The 18189-nt window shown below is 44.8% G+C and overlaps 1 protein-coding gene across 1 annotated transcript in view; it reads left to right on the forward strand.

Moving 5' to 3' along the window:
• Positions 1 to 18160, forward strand: part of LOC134399296 (dicarboxylate carrier SLC25A8-like) — a 30382-nt gene extending 12222 nt beyond the window's left edge. Inside the window, exons 4-8 of the mRNA XM_063127281.1 lie at positions 1459 to 1666; positions 9510 to 9704; positions 13128 to 13229; positions 14297 to 14477; positions 16201 to 18160. Coding sequence (XP_062983351.1) covers positions 1459 to 1666; positions 9510 to 9704; positions 13128 to 13229; positions 14297 to 14477; positions 16201 to 16315 — 801 coding nt within the window. The 3' untranslated portion in view covers positions 16316 to 18160. The remainder of the gene's footprint in view (positions 1 to 1458; positions 1667 to 9509; positions 9705 to 13127; positions 13230 to 14296; positions 14478 to 16200) is intronic.
• Positions 18161 to 18189: the final 29 nt, after the last annotated feature.

Below are 18189 nucleotides of genomic sequence, written 5' to 3' on the forward strand. Positions count from 1 at the left end.
TCAAATGCAAGAGGAAGATGCATTTCTGCCTCTAGGGGGCAGCACTGCTATGGAAGCAGAGACAAACTAATACTGATAGCTATAGGTCAGAAAATGAGTCTGATTAAATTTCATGCATATTCATTGAATCTTGGTGTCTGTGTCCCCATTTTTCTCAGTTCTTTGTATGGGAATGGGGGCTTTATGTCTTGATACTGGAGGACTAGCAGAGACATAAATAATTTTCTTTGTTACTAATGGTGGTGGTTTCTTCAGTTGTTGTTTTTTTAAATTGTGTTTTGCCTGCTCCTCATAAACTGGCAGAACCAAAGAGGTTCCTTACAGTTCAGGTGTTCCTAACAGTTCAGGAGCTTGTAGCTCCATTTGTTACTCCAAAAAAGTAAAAAAAGTAAAATAAATTTGTAATAATTGTTTGAATACACTACTTTTAATATACCAAATGTAATAATTTTATGCCAAACCAACTTGGACATAATTTCATTTTATGTTCCTAAAGTAACAAAGTGACTTTTAATCTGTAAAAAGTGCTAATATTCCATTATTTCAATTTTTCCCAAAATTTGTTTTTTTTCCCGGAAAAAAACGTGAAAAATCCCATTTTTTCCATGGCTTCAAATTTTCCAGAAATTTTACATCTCTAGGTGTACATCAATACAGCATCCCCGCTGGGCATTACCTGTGACTTTCCTGTCCCTTCATGTATAGCCTACACCTCTCCTTCTCCTTACAATGGAATGGTGTAGGGAAACGTTTTCCATCTCAGGGCTGAATTCCAGTTTGGGAAAGGTCTGGGGGGCGGCCCGCACAGCTGTTCCATCTCTGGGCAGGGGCCAAAGGCAAAAGAGGCCAGAGGCCAAATGGATTCTTACTGATTTTAAGCCTACTCAGTAGTAAGTGGGACAAAACGTTAGTGTCTACTCATAAATGAGCAGGCCTGAGTCACTGAGCAACATTTTCAAGTAGAATCTCAAAGATAAAGTGTCTGCTGGTCTTCTCTGAAGTAAGCAGGATAAACCCCCTGCATGTCTACTCAGAAGTAATCAGGACTGCATTACTCAGCAGTGCTGAAAAAAATCCCACATAGCAAGCCTACTCACAAATAAGCAGGAAAGTCTCTGCATGTTTACTCAGAAGTAAGCAGGACTGAATCAACACAACTCTTTGGCAGGTGAAAGCTCTTATCTCTGATCCCTGGCAATGGAGGGGATGAGACTTTGGGAAGAAGCTGGAGGGCTGGATGGGGCCCACGGGCTGGAGATACCCCAACTTTTATCTCCTTTTTTTTTTTTTAATAATCAAGGTTAAGAGGTGGAGTGTATTCTTCCCCCACTCTCCTGGACGGAACCCGGATCGCCTCCCTTCCACCACAGGCCTCTGACGGGATGGTGTGTGTGAACAGGGCCCCAATTCACGCCAAAGTCTCTTTCTCCTCCCACCCACCAATTCTCTCCTGTGCAGATCCAAGGAGAAACCAAACGGGCCATGTCGGCCAAAACCGCCGAGTACAAGGGGGTCTTTGGCACCATGGCCACAATGGTGAGGAACGAAGGGGCCCAGAGCCTCTACAACGGCCTCGTGGCCGGTCTCCAGCGGCAAATGAGCTTCGCCTCCGTCCGCATCGGGCTGTACGATTCGGTGAAGCAGTTCTACACCAAGGGATCGGAGCGTAAGTTTGGCACTCTGCTCTGGGGTTAATTGCTATAGGAGAGGTGCCGGGGCTGCAGCCAGCGCAGGGCCATATTTTCTGACCCCAAAGCCCTTCATCATAGAATCATAGGAATCCACCCTAAAGCATCCCTGACAGATGGTTGTCCAGCTGCCTCTTGAAGGCCTGTAGTGTGGGAGAGCCCACAACCTCCCTAGGTAACTGATTCCATTGTTGTACTACTCTAGCAGTCAGGAAGTTTTTCCTGATGTCCAGCTGGAATCTGGCTTCCTTTAACTTGAGCCCGTTATTCCATGTCCTGCACTCTGGGAGGATCGAGAAGAGATCCTGGCCCTCCTCTGTGTGACAACCTTTTAAGTCTTTGAAGAGTGCTCTCATGTCTCCCCTCAATCTTCTCTTCTCCAGGCTAAACATGCCCAGTTCTCTCAGTCTCTCTTCATAAGGCTTTGTTTTCAGACCCCTGATCATCCTGGTTGCCCTGTCTGCATCCTTCTTGAATTGTGGAGCCCAGAACTGGACGCAATACTCTAGATGAGGCCTAACCAGGGCCGAATAGAGAGGAACCAGTACCTCACGCGATTTGGAAGCTATACTTCTATTAATGCAGCCCAAAATAGCATTGGCCTTTCTTGCAGCCATATCGCACTTAAACCCAGCTTAAACTTAGCTTAAACCTAGATGTGTAGGCTGGCTGTGCCTACTTCGTGATAAGAGGAAATGCTCTCTGTACTCTTCCAGAGGTACCTAGAACTGAAAACTGGTTCTACGTTTAAACATGGAGGAGCCTACTATCGCCCTTGAGCTGTTCTCTTGGAAGCTGTTGATTTGGTGGTCTAATCTGGCCATTGCTGTCTCTGCTTACTTCTGGTAGCAAATTCCAGAAAGTGAGCTGCTGCAGTCTCCAAGCATTTATTTTATTTATTTATTGTATATTTACTTATTGCGAGTACACATAAATAGCCTTCCTCTGGGTCTGATCTGGGTCTGACAAGAACATCTCTAGTCCAGCCCTTCTATTCACCAGATGCCTACTTGAATATGATATTGCTAGAACCGTAAGGGAAAATCAATGTTGCAGAGTAAGCTTTTCTGTTGCAGAACCTACTTCGATCTGACAAAGTGTGCTACCTCCAGTATTCGAGGCAGTAAGCCTGTGTGCCCCAGTGGTTGGGGAACATGGGTGGGAGGGTGCTGTTGCACCATGTCCTGCTTTGATGGTCCCTGGTCGACAGCTGGTTGGCCATTGTGTGAACAGAGTGCTGGACTAGATGGACGCTTGGTCTGATCCAGCATCAGGGCTCTTCTTAGGTTCTTAAAGTGGATCTAAGTCTGTAGTACTCGGTTGGACGACTGCAACCTTCTTCTCACTGGCCTTCCTTCTTCTCACATCAGTCCGTTGGTTTCTGCTCACCACTCTGCTGCTAAGATCATCTTCTTGGCTCGCCGCTCTGACCATGTAACTCCACTTCTGAAATCTCTTCATTGGCTTCCAATTCACTTCAGAATCCAATATAAACTTCTCCTATTGACCTACAAAGCTTTTCACGGTCTAGCTCCTTCCTATCTTTCCTCTCTCATCTCACCCTATTGCCCTGCTCGTGCTCTTCGCTCCTCTGATGCCATGTTTCTCGCCTGCCCAAGGGTCTCTCCTTCCCTTGCTCGGCTTCGTCCATTCTCTTCCGCTGCCCCTTATGCCTGGAACAATCTTCCAGAACATTTGCGAACTACAAGTTCAATCGCAGCTTTTAAAGCTCAGCTAAAAACTTTTCTTTTTTCTAAAGCTTTTAAAACTTGATTTTGACCTTACTTTTATACTGTTAGTTTTACTCTCCCCTGTGCCTGTTTGGTGCATTCTCTTCCCCTTCTTATTGTTTTATTATAATTTTATTAGAATGTAAGCCTATGCGGCAGGGTCTTGCTATTCTTTTTTTATTATTATTTTATTTTTTTATTTTTTTATTTTTTTATTAAATTTTTATTCATTTTCAACACTATATAAACATAGATAAACATTACCAAAATATAACTGAAACAAAACACAATAAGAAAAAGAAAAACATCAAATATCTGCTGCATACATATTGAATGATTGTTGAGTACAAATATCAAAAACTATTACATATACCTTATCATACTACAACATCTTCGTTCTTAACCTAAAAGTGCACCCCCCACCTCGGGATCATTCTTGAGTCCAAAATCTAATCGTTTCTTCTGCTGGTGGTTTCCCACTTCCCTTAGTAAACACAAACACTAGGAACTGTTTCCAAATTCCTTCGAACTCATTTATTTTAGTTACGCCTTTTCTCCACTTAATATTACATGTCAGTTTATCATTAATGGCTATGTCCCATACTTCTTTGTACCATTCCTCAATAGTATATTCCCCTTGGACCTTCCAGTTCCTAGCTACCATCAATCGTGCTGCAACCAACAAATTCGATATCAGCTCTATAGTTCCTTTTCCACACTTTATATCTTCAAATAGTGACAGCAATGCTATTTTTGGTGTTTGTTCTATTTTCATTCCCACTATTTCTTCAATTTCTGAGAACACCATCTTCCATAATCTTTGTACATATTTGCATTGCCACCACATATGTAAATACGTTCCTTTTTCCCCACAACCTCTCCAACAATTTGCTGAATGTTGATCACTTATCTTATTCAATCTAACCGGGGTTAGGTACCACCTCCATAGGATTTTAAAATAATTCTCCTTTATTCTCACTGATAAACTTCTCAACACTCTTTGTTTCCATAGTCCCTCCCAGCTCTGTCGCCCTATTTGTATCTTCAAATCTGATTCCCAAACCATTTTCTCTGTATTCTCTCTAAACTCCTTCTCTAACAATATTTTATATATTTCACTCATTAATCCTTTTGAAACTATACTCCCTCCTTTCCCTTCCTCCTTACTTACTACTAATTCTTCAAACCTCGTCATCTTTCTGCACATTCTATTATCTTTAATCCACTTTTTATTCCATTGCTCTAATTGACCATATTCTAGCCAAGATAGCTTCTTCTCCTTTAACAAATTTTCCATATCCTCTCTTGTTTTAATATCTCTTACCCAATCCTTTAATCTTATTTTATTTTTCTCTTTTAATATTTTACATAATCTACCCTTTAGATCCTCTGGGAAATTCTTTAACATTATTATCGGTGCTAAGGGAGAGTTGCTCGGAAGCAGCTTCCCTTTAAATTTACTCCAAATTTCCCATTGAGTCCTCAGGAGTGGATTATCTATACTTCCAACCCACTTTCTTCCTCCGTCTTTAAAAAAAACATTCTCCAAATTCATCTCTACCTTATTTATGGTTTTTTCTTCCATCCAATATAAATCTCCTACTCCCATAATTGCTTCTACAACATGTCTTAATCTATTTGCTACGTAGTATAATTTTATGTTTGGGAGACCCATTCCCCCCTTTTTTTGGCTTAGGTACCAATTATTTTTATTCACTCTTGCTCTCTTTTCTCCATTACAATATTTATTAATAATATTTTGCCAACTTGTTATCTCGGTTTCTGATATTTTTATAGGTAACATTCTAAATACAAAATTAATTTTAGCTAATATCTTCATTTTTATTAAGGCTATTCTTCCGAACCAAGATAAATTTAATAGCCGAGGGAATTATTGTCATGTAATGAAAGCTAAAATAAAAACTTTTCAGGAATTCTATCAGGAATTGTATAAGGGTAAAGAAAGTCAACAAGAAAAGGTGGAGGAGTATATTGGAAGGTTTATAAAGAAGGGAATAAAATTAGAATATAAGGAGTTAATGGAGTCAGTAATAACTCAAAGAGAAGTTGAAGAGGTTATTGATAAGTTAAAAGTTGGTAAATCACCGGGAGCAGATGGTTTGGGTCCAGAATATTATAAGGTCTTCAAAGACTGTTTAGTTCCAAAATTAATGGAACTTTATAATAGGATATTATCAGGAGAGAAGATACCTGAATCATGGGAACATTCAGTGATAATTCTGATCCCAAAACCAGATAAAGATTTGACTAATCCCGATTCTTATAGACCTATTTCTTTAATAAATCAGGATGCTAAAATTTTTACATCTATTATGGCCAAACGGCTAAATAAATTTTTGGCAGAATATATAGGAGCAGATCAATGTGGGTTTGTGGTAGGAAGGCATATGCATAATTTAGTGGGTAGAGTTTTAAATGTAATAAATGTAATTAAAAAAGCAAATATTAAGGCAGGTATTATGGCATTAGATATTTTTAAAGCTTTTGATTGTGTGAGCTGGCAGGCACTAAAGAGTATTATAGATAAATTGGGATTTGGAAATAAATTTAAAAATGTAATAGAACAGCTATATTCCCAAAATACGGCGGTAGTGGTGGTAAATGACGGACTTACTGAAAAGATACGACTAGCCAGAGGAACAAGACAAGGATGTCCGCTCTCGCCGGTCCTGTTTGTAATGGTTATGGAAGTTTTGGCGAAGGCACTAAGGGAGGATGAAGAGTTAGAAGGAATTGGAGAGGTAAGGGAAATAAAGTTAAACATGTTTGCGGATGACACTTTATTGACCATTAAGAATCCATTAAGAAAGTTAGAAAGAATTAAATATCAGTTGAGGGAATTTGAGGAAATTACAGGGTTAAAAATAAATTGGTCTAAATCAGAGATGATGTTGTTTAACTATACCAAGAAGGAAGAAAAGGATTGGGAATTTAAGGGAATGGAATTGAAAGTTAAGAATGAGATTAAATATTTGGGAATTAAAATTACAAAAAATTTAGAGAATCTTGAAAAGGAAAATTTAACGAGGTTAAAGAAAGAGGTATTAGAGAAATTGGAGAAATATAAAGGGTCTTGCTATTCTATTGTTTTACTCTGTACAGCACCATGTACACTGATGGTGCTATATAAAGAAATAAATAATAATAATAGTAGTAGATGTTTTATGCCAAAATCAATTCCTTAATATTTAAGGTGCTGTATAAGAATCTCCTTGCTGGGTCACTACTAAGACTGTATTCAGATGTAACAACAAAGCATTGGTTAATTAACTACGTTATTATTTCCAAAATCATTATAACATCACTTTTTAAGAAGGGGTTGCCTGTGGCCGAATCTGGCCTGCCTCGGGTCTCAATCCGGTCCTTTGAGCCTCTCTGGAAGACCTGCACCCCCTTTCCCTGGTCCCGCCCTTAGGTTACTGGCTGAAATACGTTGGTGACGGTGTGTGTGGTTTTGTATTTTAGCCCCACCCCTTCCATCGTTGGCCTTGTCTACCATTGGACAGCTTCTCTGAAATGGAATTTGGCCCTTGATCTGAAATAGAATTCAACACCCCTGTCCTAAGCAGGGTTTTAAATATCAAAACACCATCAATTAATAAAGAATTAAAACCGAGGCCTTAAAATCAAAAGGAACAGTTAAAAGCCATAGGGTTTTTTTTAATATATTAAAAACCAAGCGGAATAGGGATGTTCTCACTGCCCACCTAATACCACCAGGAATAATGCTAATCTTGCCTTCTTTGGGAGGGAATTCCTGAAATGGGGTGCTACCACAGAAAAGGCCCTGTCTTGCGTTCCCACCAACCAAGCTTCTTTGGGTGATAGTACTTATAACAGTGCCTCCAAAGATGATCTCCGTCTAGGGGAAGGTCCGTATGATTACAGTTCTCTGTATTTGGACAAAATGTGGACACTTTGGGTTTGTTCTGAACAGTGAATGGACATTTGAAATTTGCCTCCTGCACGAGCAGGGTGAGTTTGAGCCTGAGAGTAGCTACTGGTTGTGCACAACTGAATGTGCTCTTCTCGATCCTCCCAGAGTGCAGGACACGGAATAACGGGATCAAACTAAAGGAAGCCAGATTCCAGCTGGACATCAGGAAAAACTCCCTGACTGTTAGAGCAGTACAGCAATGGAATCAGTTGCCTGGTGAGGTTGTGGCCTCTCCCACACTAGAGGCCTTCAAGAGGCAGTTGGACAACCACTTGTCAGGGATGCTTTAAGGTGGATTCCTGCATTGAGCAGGGGGTTGGACTCGATGGCCTTGTAGGCCCCTTCCAACTCCGCTATTCTATGATTCTATAAGCATCCGTTTGGTCCAGCCATGGTAGAATCTGGTTTGTTCACACCGGAATGATCGTCTGGATACAAACACTTGCGGAAAAGGGATGAGATGGGCCCCAAAATACTGAGTTGAAGTACAAGTGAGCAAGGTTGCTAAGCGATGCTGAACTTTGTGACTTGTTACAAACTCTGCAGAGCAAACATGTTCTGCATAATTCTGCTTCTGCTCAGTCCGGAGGAGGGAAAAACGGGCTGAGCCTCTTGGCTGCTGGGAACCCCGCTCATCAATTCCCACACCCCCTCCAGCTGCAGGGTTTTGCCAGGCAGTTGCCCCATATACTTCCAAGCCTATCCACACAGCCCTAAGGGCTAGAAACTTTAAAATCAAAGCTGCAATTTCTCAAGAGGACTAGCGCTGTTCTCAGTCAGAAATCCCACACGTGCGCAGTGGAGTCTTGGGATACAAAGTCCTCGTGTGCCTGAGGCCGCGCCTTGGAAGATGCGTGTGAGGCAGACTCGTAAATAGCCGTTTACCTGTGGTGAGTAAGAGTTCACCGTCAGGTAACCAGGCAGAGAATGTTGCAAAAACGGCTCGTTCCCTGGTGTACCAAGTCCAATTCAGAAAACAAGGAGGAGAGGAGATGAAGTATGGGTCAAACGACGTTTATTATGCAGACTAAAGAGAGACAAGAGGAGGGCAACCAGGATGATCAGGGGTCTGGAAACCAAGCCCTATGAAGAGAGACTGAAAGAACTGGGCCTGTTTAGCCTAGAGAAGAGAAGGTTGAGGGGAGACATGAGAGCACTCTTCAAATCCTTAAAAGGTTGTCACACCAAGGAGGGCCAGGATCTCTTCTCGATCCTCCCAGAGTGCAGGACACGGAATAACGGGCTCAAGTTACAGTAAGTCAGATTCCGGCTGGACATCAGGAAAAACTTCCTGACTGTTAGAGCAGTACGACAATGGAACCAGTTACCCAGGGAGGTGGTGGGCTCTCCCACACTAGAGGCCTTCAAGAGGCAGCTGGACAACCACCTGTCAGGGATGCTTTAGGGTGGATTCCTGCATTGAGCAGGGGGTTGGACTCGATGGCCTTGTAGGCCCCTTCCAACTCTGCTATTCTATGATTCTATGAAGTATGGGTCAAATGATGTTTATTATGCAGAATAAAGAGAGACAAGAGCTAATTGCTCCCAAAGCCTGCGCCTACCCCGCAAGGGAGGTAGCTAGGTATTTATACATTATCTTCTCTGGTGCTGCATGCGTAGGCAGCCTTCTAACAGGAAATTTCTAGCTGTGGAAAGAAAGTACATGGTCTCTGTTCTTTTGGCACGCATTTACTAAAAGAGATAGTTACTCACTGTTCTTTAAGAGAACATTCACTTGATTTTGGTTATCTAGGAATGCTCTAGCCCTCTCCCAGATATTCCAACTTTGCCAACTTCTCCTTCGCAACTACCAAAGGCTTTGCAAACTGGAATGCAGCCAGTTCTTCTCTTTAGGGTATTGATGCACCTCAAACCACCTCTCTAGGTGCATGTGGGCAGCTCAGATTTGGGGGAAGTCTTATTAGCATGACTTGCTTAAGGTAGAGGAAGAGAATGTCCGGCCCACAGGGGCTTCCTGGGTTCCTCCAGGTGGCAAGGTGGGCCTCTGAAGTGCTGCCCCCTGGTGGAGTCCCCGCAGTTGACTCAAATCTGTTATTTCATTTCTGCGGGAGGTTGATAGGCTGTCTGTGTTTGGTTTCTCACCACCCCGCTGTCTCTTCTTGACTTTGGCAGATGCTGGTATCGGCAGCCGTCTCCTGGCGGGATGCACCACGGGCGCCATGGCTGTGGCCGTGGCCCAGCCCACCGACGTGGTGAAAGTCCGGTTCCAGGCACAAGCCCGAGTGGAGGGGGCCCGGCGGTACCAGGGGACCCTAGATGCTTACAAGACTATTGCAAGGGAAGAAGGGTTCAGAGGCCTCTGGAAAGGTTGGTAAAATGGGGGGGGGGGTCGGGGGGGGGTCGGTGCCTAAAAGGGGCTGAGAGGAGCCAGGCTTTGAGGTCTTCATTTCAGAATTGCTGGGTTTGTTCAGAGTTACAAAGAGATCTTTGAAACCTGCCACCCTCTTTTAGGTTGGGGTGAGCCGAAAGTAAATCTACAGATGTTTTGGACTTCAATTCCCAGCATCCCTGGCCATTGGCCATTGCGGCAGGGGCTTTGGGGAGCTGAGGTCCCAAACATCTTGAGCAATGCCTTCTGCCCACCCTTGTTTTAGATGAACTCATGAGAACCGAAGCGAGCTAGGGGTTTGTGTGTGTGTGTGTGTGTCTGTCTGTCTGTCTGTCTGTGTCAGGTACTCTGCTGAAGGCTGTCTTCCCATGACTACTGAAAGGTTGTCCTTTGCCAGACCCTGGATCTTTGCTGAACTTACAGGGGAGAAAGGTGTGTGTGTGTGTGTGTGTGTGTGTGTGTGTGTGTGTGTGTAATCCAAAACCACATCCTCTGATGCCCCCTACTCAGTTTCCCTGTTCAGACAACATGCTAAGTAGTGAAGTGAGAGAAAGGGGCGGACCGTGTCACTATCTGTACTCACATGTACTACAGAGGTAAGTGAGATATTATAAAAACTTTTTAATATACTGATAAGTTACACCAATTCCCCAGAATTCAGGTATACTTCCACTGTAAAGCTGTATATTCTATCATTAAAAAAGCACCGACAAGTACTCAAAGACCATTTAGAAAACACTTAAAAATCAAAACACTTGAAGACCATACGCGTTTCGACCCCACAGAGGTCTTCTTCAGTGGTCACATGAACTATATATGCGCATGAAAAAACGAAGAATTATTTTCAAATTGCCATTGCCACTAGATGTTACAGTCACTTGCCTTTTGGAATGGATAGACTGGGCTACTATATTTTAGCTAATATCCAAAATTTGGAATGAGGCTGCATGTCCTAACTGCTAATATGGTATTTTGTTGGCAAGGGACCTCTTTTCAGTAGCAAGGCTAGCACCATTTGCACTAGTATTCTCACATGTACTTCTGTTTGTTAACAGGAAGCTGTTTTCCTTCACTTGGACATTCCACTTCTGAAACTTTTTTTTGTCATAACATAGTCCATCTAAGACTCGCTTCATTTACCCGGCTGAAGCAAAAATGGACTCCCCCCTTTCTATCTATGCTGCTAGAATAAACATCTATTAATTCTCCCAGATCACAAAATCTTCAGCTCCTGAAGGTTAAATATATGTCTGCATAGTGTGTAGTTCTGCCTTGAATCAACTGCAACGGAAAGTAACCATCATGGTTAAGCATTTTGAGCTAAACATTATGGCTCAGCGTGTTGTGTGAACCAAGACTTTGTGTGTCTTCTGAACTATTCCTAACCATGGTGGCTACGTAACTCCAGTCAGCCGCAACTAGACTGGCAACTGTTATTCAGAGGACCTTTTCTTCTGTCACCCCCAGACTGGAGGAGATTCGTCAACTTGACACTCTCCCGGAGTTTAAAACAGCCATAAAAACTAATCTCTTCCGGCAGGCCTACCCAGATGAATTTTAAATCTAAGATTTTTAAGCTGTTCTGATGGTTATTTTAATATTGCATTGGTTTTATATTCTCTTTTAATTAATTTTATGAATTTGGTTTATATTGTACTGTTGTACTAATGTCGTTCCCCGCCTCGATCCAAAGGGAGAGTTGGGTAAGAAGAAATAATAATTATTAATAATAATTAATAGTAGTAAATAATACATCCTCACTAGCCATTTGCTGCAAATGGTTAGTGACTTAAGATACCGTATTTCTTAGATTCTAAGACGCCATCGATTCTAAGGCGCACTCCATTTTTAGAGATGTTAATTTGGGGAAAAAAGGGCATCTTAGAATCAAAGAAATACTTCCCTCACCGCCCAGCCAACCTCCTCTCCCCCCCCCTCCGTGCTTTCTTCTAATGGTTGTGTCCTTTTCTTTTTTCCCTCTGTGAGAGAAGAAACTGCCGTTTGCGCGGGAAGAAGGGGGGGCGTTGAAACAAAGAGTAAACTTAACTCTCCAGTCCCGCTCTTTACTTGTCTGTGCACCAGGGGACGACGACACGCGAGTAAGTCCCATGGAAATTGATGGGACTTACAAATAAATTTGCCTAACAAAAAACCAGGCGCTTACCCTCCCAGCTCCTCCTCGCTCGCATGGCTCGCGGCTGCTGCAGGAGCTTCCTCTTTTCCTCTTACCATATTGCTTCGATTCTAAGACGCCATTGATTCTAAGACGCACTCCATTTTTAGAGCTGTTTATTTAGGGAAAAAAGTGCGTCTTAGAATCGAAGAAATACGGTAGTAGTGCACGCAACTTTGAGACTCAACTTGTGCCTAGTCCGGAAACTTCAACTAGTTCAAAATATGGCAGCCAGGCTGGTCACCGGTACACCTAGGGGGGACCACATCACACCAGTCTTAAAATCTCTTCACTGGTTGCCGATTAGTTTCCGGGCGAAGTATAAAGTGTTGGTTATCACCTTTAAAGCCCTACATGGTTTGGGTCCAGGCTACCTGCGGGATCGCCTTCTCCCATACAATCTGACACACACACTCAGGTGCTCTGGGAAGAACGTCCTTCAGCCAGCCAAGACTAGGCTGACAGGTATTACCCAGAGGGCCTTTTCCTCTGCTGCTCCCAGACTGTGGAATGGCCTGCCGGAGGAGATTCGTCAACTTAACAGTCTTTTAGCATTTAAGAAAGCTATAAAGACTGATCTCTTCCGGCAGGCCTATCCAGTGGAATTTTAGGATGCTTTTAGTATGTTTTTAGGAAGTTTTAACGATGTATATTGTGTTTTGATTAATATTTTATGTATTTTATACTTGCTGTTGTTCTCTGCCTCGATCAGGATGAAGAGGCGGGTTAGAAATAATAATAATAACAACAACAACAACAACAACAACAACAACAACAATAATAATAATAATAATAAGGGCTAGTGGCTTAACCATGGCTTAGCATGTTGTCTGAACAGGCCCAATTTCAGCTAAATCAGTGTGTGTGTGTGTGCCTTTTAACATGTAGTGTTCTAATGCCAGCGTTGCTCTGTGTTCTTGGAGCTCACTCCGCGTGGATCCCACTCAAACTGTAGGGCTGGAACCTTCCTGTAAACCAAACAAAATATTAAAGTTGAGGGTTACCAGGGTGCTGAGTTCTTCTGTCTGAATTGGTGCTGGGCAGCTTGCCCAAAGTCAGAGGGACTGGGTAGCTGGCCTGTGAGCTTGGCTTTCCCCTCCTTATCTAAATCCAGTGTTGTGTCCACTACCAGCAACATAAGTGCCATGACCTTTCTTGTCATTGACTCCGGCCCGTTCCGCTTTTCTAAAGGCCCGATGTTTTCTCTCCCTCCCGCGCTCTCGTTTAGGGACTGCCCCGAATATCACCCGGAACGCTCTTGTGAACTGCACTGAACTGGTGACCTATGACTTGATCAAGGACTTGCTTCTGAAATACAACCTCATGACAGGTAGGGATGATGGATGGCCTGGGACTCGGGTCTTTGAGCGGATTAAAAGTGTGTTCCTTCTGATGTGGTACAGCCCTTGCCATAGAATCATAGAATAGCAGAGTTGGAAGGGGCCTACAAGGCCATCGAGTCCAACCCCCTGCTCAATGCAGGAATCCACCCTTAAGCATCGCTGACAGTCTTGAATGTCTCTAGTGTGGGAGAGCCCACAACCTCCCTAGGTCACTGATTCCATTGTCGTACTGCTCTAACAGTCAGGAAGCCCTGCCCTCTTTTATAGCCGGTCACTCTAGTATAGCTCCTGCAGCTTTAACAGTTGGGATGAAGAGGGAATTTCACCAGGTGCTGCATGCATACAAATGACACCTGCCAGGGTCCCAGGGGCTGTGCCTATAGAATAGTGGAGTTGGAAGGGGCCTACAAGGCCATCGAGTCCAACCCCCTGCTCAGTGCAGGAATCCACCCTAAAGCATCCCTGACAGATGCTTGTCCAGCTGCCTCTTGAAGGCCTCTAGTGTGGGAGAGCCCACAACCTCCCTAGGTAACTGATTCCATTGTTGTACTGCTCTAACAGTCAGGAAGTTTTTCCTGATGTCCAGCTGGAATCTGGCTTCCTGTAACTTGAGCCCGTTATTCTGTGTCCTGCACTCTGGGAGGATCGAGAAGAGATCCTGGCCCTCCTCTGTGGGACAACCTTTTAAGTATTTGAAGAGTGCTATCATGTCTCCCCTCAATCTTCTCTTCTCCAGGCTAAACATGCCCAGTTCTTTCAGTCTCTCTTCATAGGGCTTTGTTTCCAGACTCCTGATCATCCATAGGCCTATGCCAAATGCAGCAGGGATCCCTTGTCTGAAGGTGTGTGTGTGTGTGTGTACACACGCATCGCTCTTTGGGGGAAAGCTTACACGAAGGGTGTTGGATCCATTTCATAGAAACTCTCAGGGTCCGTCTTCTCCTGGTGGACCTAAAATCCCAAAATCACAACCGGTTGCGACATTGTCCCCCTTTTCCATGGGGCGGCCTTGCCCAACTCATGCGCCCGCCGCTTTTCTCTCTTCCTTGCGCAGATAACCTCCCGTGCCACTTCACCTCTGCGTTCGGAGCTGGCTTCTGCACAACTGTTATTGCCTCCCCTGTGGACGTAGTGAAGACCAGATACATGAACTCTGCCCCCGGCCAATACGGAAGTGCCGTCAAGTGCGCCCTCGCCATGCTCCGAAAAGAGGGGCCCCAGGCTTTTTACAAAGGGTAAGCGGCGATCCTGTCTGCGGTGCGTGAGGTTGCTGGGACCTGGGGAAAAGGGTGCAAAGTCACAGGCGTAAACTCTGGGAGGAAAATACTCAGGACGTAAGGATTCAACACATGCGCGCGCACAAACATATATACATGTGGTTAAATTAAAGAATCACCGTCCATATTTATTACGCTTGGACAAGGTGGCTATCCAACAAGTTTTACCGATCAGGTGAGTGGCATCTAAGTAGGTGGGCCCTTTTCTCACCTGGTTGGGCTTGTAGATGGACTACAGCAACCTGGGAATGTTTGGAATTTTGAGACAGCGTTGTGGGCATTCTCAGGAAATGGCTGCCATGGGGTGGGATGGGTGGGGAGTTGGCCAGTCACAAAATGCCCGTGTCCCAGAGGGCCAAGCAGTAAGGCCAAAAGAAAATAAACTTGCCTGAGAAACTAAGTGCAAGGTAGAAATGGGTTCTGAGGTTAAAAAACAACAAGCCCTTCTTTGAATCCACGCCTTTTCTCTCCCAACGCCCATTTCACAGAAGGCAAAACGAATGGGCTCAGAGTTCAAGTCCTTTGGCCAGGCAACTGAGTCCAGGGCAGGGGCGGAGTGTGAGCTCCAAATGCCAAATCACGCAGTCACCCCCCAAAGCACAACAAAACAGCCACTTCACAGAAGGCCAGCTCAAAAGCCCTCGGCAACTCACCCCCCAAGCTCAGGCAACTGCACCCCCTGCTCCACGCCACCCCCTGAGAAGTCCCTCTCCACCCCCAGCTTACCCTTCTGTTTATTTTCTGAGAAGGCTTGTGGGACTCACCTGGTGCTCAGACACGTTCTTGGAAATAAAGATGGCAACCTCCTAGTTAGTTTGTTCTTTTAATTTCTAATTTTAAAAAATAATCAGGCAGGGCAGGGCGTCCGGCAGGTGCACCACATTGGGGGATCCCAAGGCTAGAGAGAACCTTTTCATCACCTTTGGGCTAAGAGACTGGTCTAACGAAGTGTGAATTGCAAAGGGAGATTGTGCCGGCCATCGGAAGGGTTCCTGTTTTGCGGATCATCTGGAAACTCAGGGAAGACACGCCATAGTCTTAAGTGGGATCGCCTTCTCCTATACAGTCCGCCCCGCACACTCAGGTCCTCTGGGGAGAATTTACTTCAGTCAGCCAAGACTAGGCTGGCATCAGTTTCCCAGAGGACCTTTTCTTCTGTCACCCCTGGATTATGGAACAGCCTGCCGAAGGAGATTCGTAATATTAACTCTCTCTGTGATTTTAAGGCAGCTTTGATGACTAGCCTTTTCCGGCAGGCCTACCCAGCTCAATGTAAAATCAAGAATTTTTATGATGTGTTGATTCCTGTACTAATGTTGTTCCCTGCCTCGATCCAAAGGGGGAGGCGGGTAAGAAATAAATATATTATTATATTATTATTATTATTATAGAATCATAGAATAGCAGAGTTGGAAGGGGCCTACAAGGCCATCTAGTCCAACCCCCTGCTCAATGCAGGAATCCACCCTAAAGCATCCCTGACAGATGGGCTATGGGTGCGAAGGCCGTGTTTCTGGACACTGAAAGGCTGCTTAGGATGCAGTGGCCTCCCCAGGTCCTGGCGGGCTGGTTCTTGCAATTTGATGGTCCCATCCTGCCCTCGCTTGATGTAATTGCTGAGGTTTCCATTTGTCCTGAGGGTCTAACCACAGTTCCTTTTCCTTGCCTGGTCCCCTTCCAGCTTTACGCCCTCGTTTCTGCGGCTGGGATCCTGGAACGTGGTGATGTTTGTGACCTACGAGCAGCTGAAGCGTGCCATGATGGCAGCCCGAGGGTCTTGGGAGGCCCCCTTCTGAGCCTGCGGATGGGTGCAGTTGACCGATCTCGCTCATGCACAATCCCTCGATTTGGATTCTGCCTTCCCTCCTCCACCCCGCGTCTCCGAATGACCTCCCCTCTGTTATTTAAAACTACTTTTGTCTTAACATTTGTGGCTTCTAGTGTGTGGTGAGCCAGGAGCCCCTGGCTACTATTTCTTTTTCTTTTAGTGATGTGTTTTTAATGCGTTATTGTCCAGCCTCTCTGCGTTTTCCCCTTTTAAGAGTTGCGGCTTTGATAGAAGCGCTTTATGAAGTTCTGGAGAATTGTAGACCGCAGGGGCTCGATGTGCAGAAGCTTCCATGCAACCTCCCATTCAGCTTTTAGGTATACACACACACACACACACACATTTTAAAAACACAGATTTACTCTACTTAAGGTGCTGGGATAAAGGCTATAGAAGAGACAACAGTTGGCTAGTTTTCCAGAGCTGTTTTTTCCCCCCATAAGGGAAAAAAATGCTGAAATCATGCGTCACAATAGTCTGGATCGAAGTAGACAGGCCGAGATGCAATCTGGATAATGCAGCCTTTTCTAACCCAGCGCGCTCCAGGTGTGCTAGACTACAACTCCCATTGTCCCCAGCCAGCGGTGTTGGCTGGGAATGGTGGGAGTTGTAGTCCAGCACATTTGGAAGGGGCTGGTTTGGGAAAGTCTGCCCTATAATGTGATTGGGGATGGGGATTTAAAGCCCTTTCCCACTCAAAAGTATTCCTTTTCTTCTTTTTTTTTTTTAAAAAGCACCTCTCCCCACCTTGGGAAACCCAGAGGCTTCTCCCACGCACCTTTTGCGTGGCTTCCTTGCTAGGCAAACTTGAGCTATCACACCCCTAAAAATTGCTTACGATGAAACCATCGAGTGGAAAAAGCTTTCTGTGTTTTGTCCTTTGACCCAGGCGTGTACCTGCGGAAGCATCTACCTTTTGGAGGTGCATGTACCTTTCTGGAGACCTTTTGGCTATGTCAAAAGCGGTCCTTCGTGCAACACAGTCGTAGTAGAAGGTGCTTTTTTAAGGAACTGAGCTGGGTGGCCCTGAGGCTTGGAGCGAAAGGTTAGACCCTCACAGCTGGCATCCCAAAGCGGGGTGGGGGCAAATTTGAGAGCTGAGCTCTTGAGGAGCCCAGACCTGTGGAGGCGATGAAGAGCGAGGATGCACACGCAATTGCCTGCAGAGATACTGTGATGGGTGTCTGTGACGCAGCTGACACGGATATGGGTGCACCTTTCGAGGCCCCCAATAGGAAAACAATTACTGTGGGGACCCTCTCACGTTGCTCATTTGTAACTCCAAGCTTGCTGGCCAGCAGCGTAAGAAGGAGGGGGCTGTGATCCGTTCTCCTGTTGTGTTCTCCCCCACAGAGAACACAACAGGGACCCCAATCTAGCTTGGGCAGAAGGAAATTCCACTTGCTACAGTGCAGCCTTCCACGGGCTGGCACCCTTCAACTGTCTTGGATTACACTTTCCATCATCCCCAGCCAGTATAGCCATAGAAGGGTTTAGGTTGGAGAAGGCTGCTCAAGTGGCTGGACGGGGAGAGGTGAACCATCCTTCTGGGCTTGAAAGTCTTACAGTGGCGGGAGGTTCCTCTGGCTGGCCACCCAGGCGGACCTTGTAATAGGTGTGTGTGTGTCTCCGATATTCCATATTCCTGACCGTGTTTGGGTGTGTGTGTGTGACCATCAGCAATGTTCTGCAGAGCTTGATGAAGTTCTGGACTGGTCATGCCTGTAATTTTTTTCAAAACTTTAAATAGAGAAAATGCACTCAAGAGGCTTTTTATGTATTACTTTTCTGCGAAGCGGTTTGTGACGGTGCGAAGCGGTGATGGATTCTCTTCCTTTTTTT

The sequence above is a fragment of the Elgaria multicarinata genome, chromosome 5 (genome assembly GCF_023053635.1).
Source record: "Elgaria multicarinata webbii isolate HBS135686 ecotype San Diego chromosome 5, rElgMul1.1.pri, whole genome shotgun sequence".
In the NCBI taxonomy this organism is placed as follows: domain Eukaryota; kingdom Metazoa; phylum Chordata; class Lepidosauria; order Squamata; family Anguidae; genus Elgaria; species Elgaria multicarinata.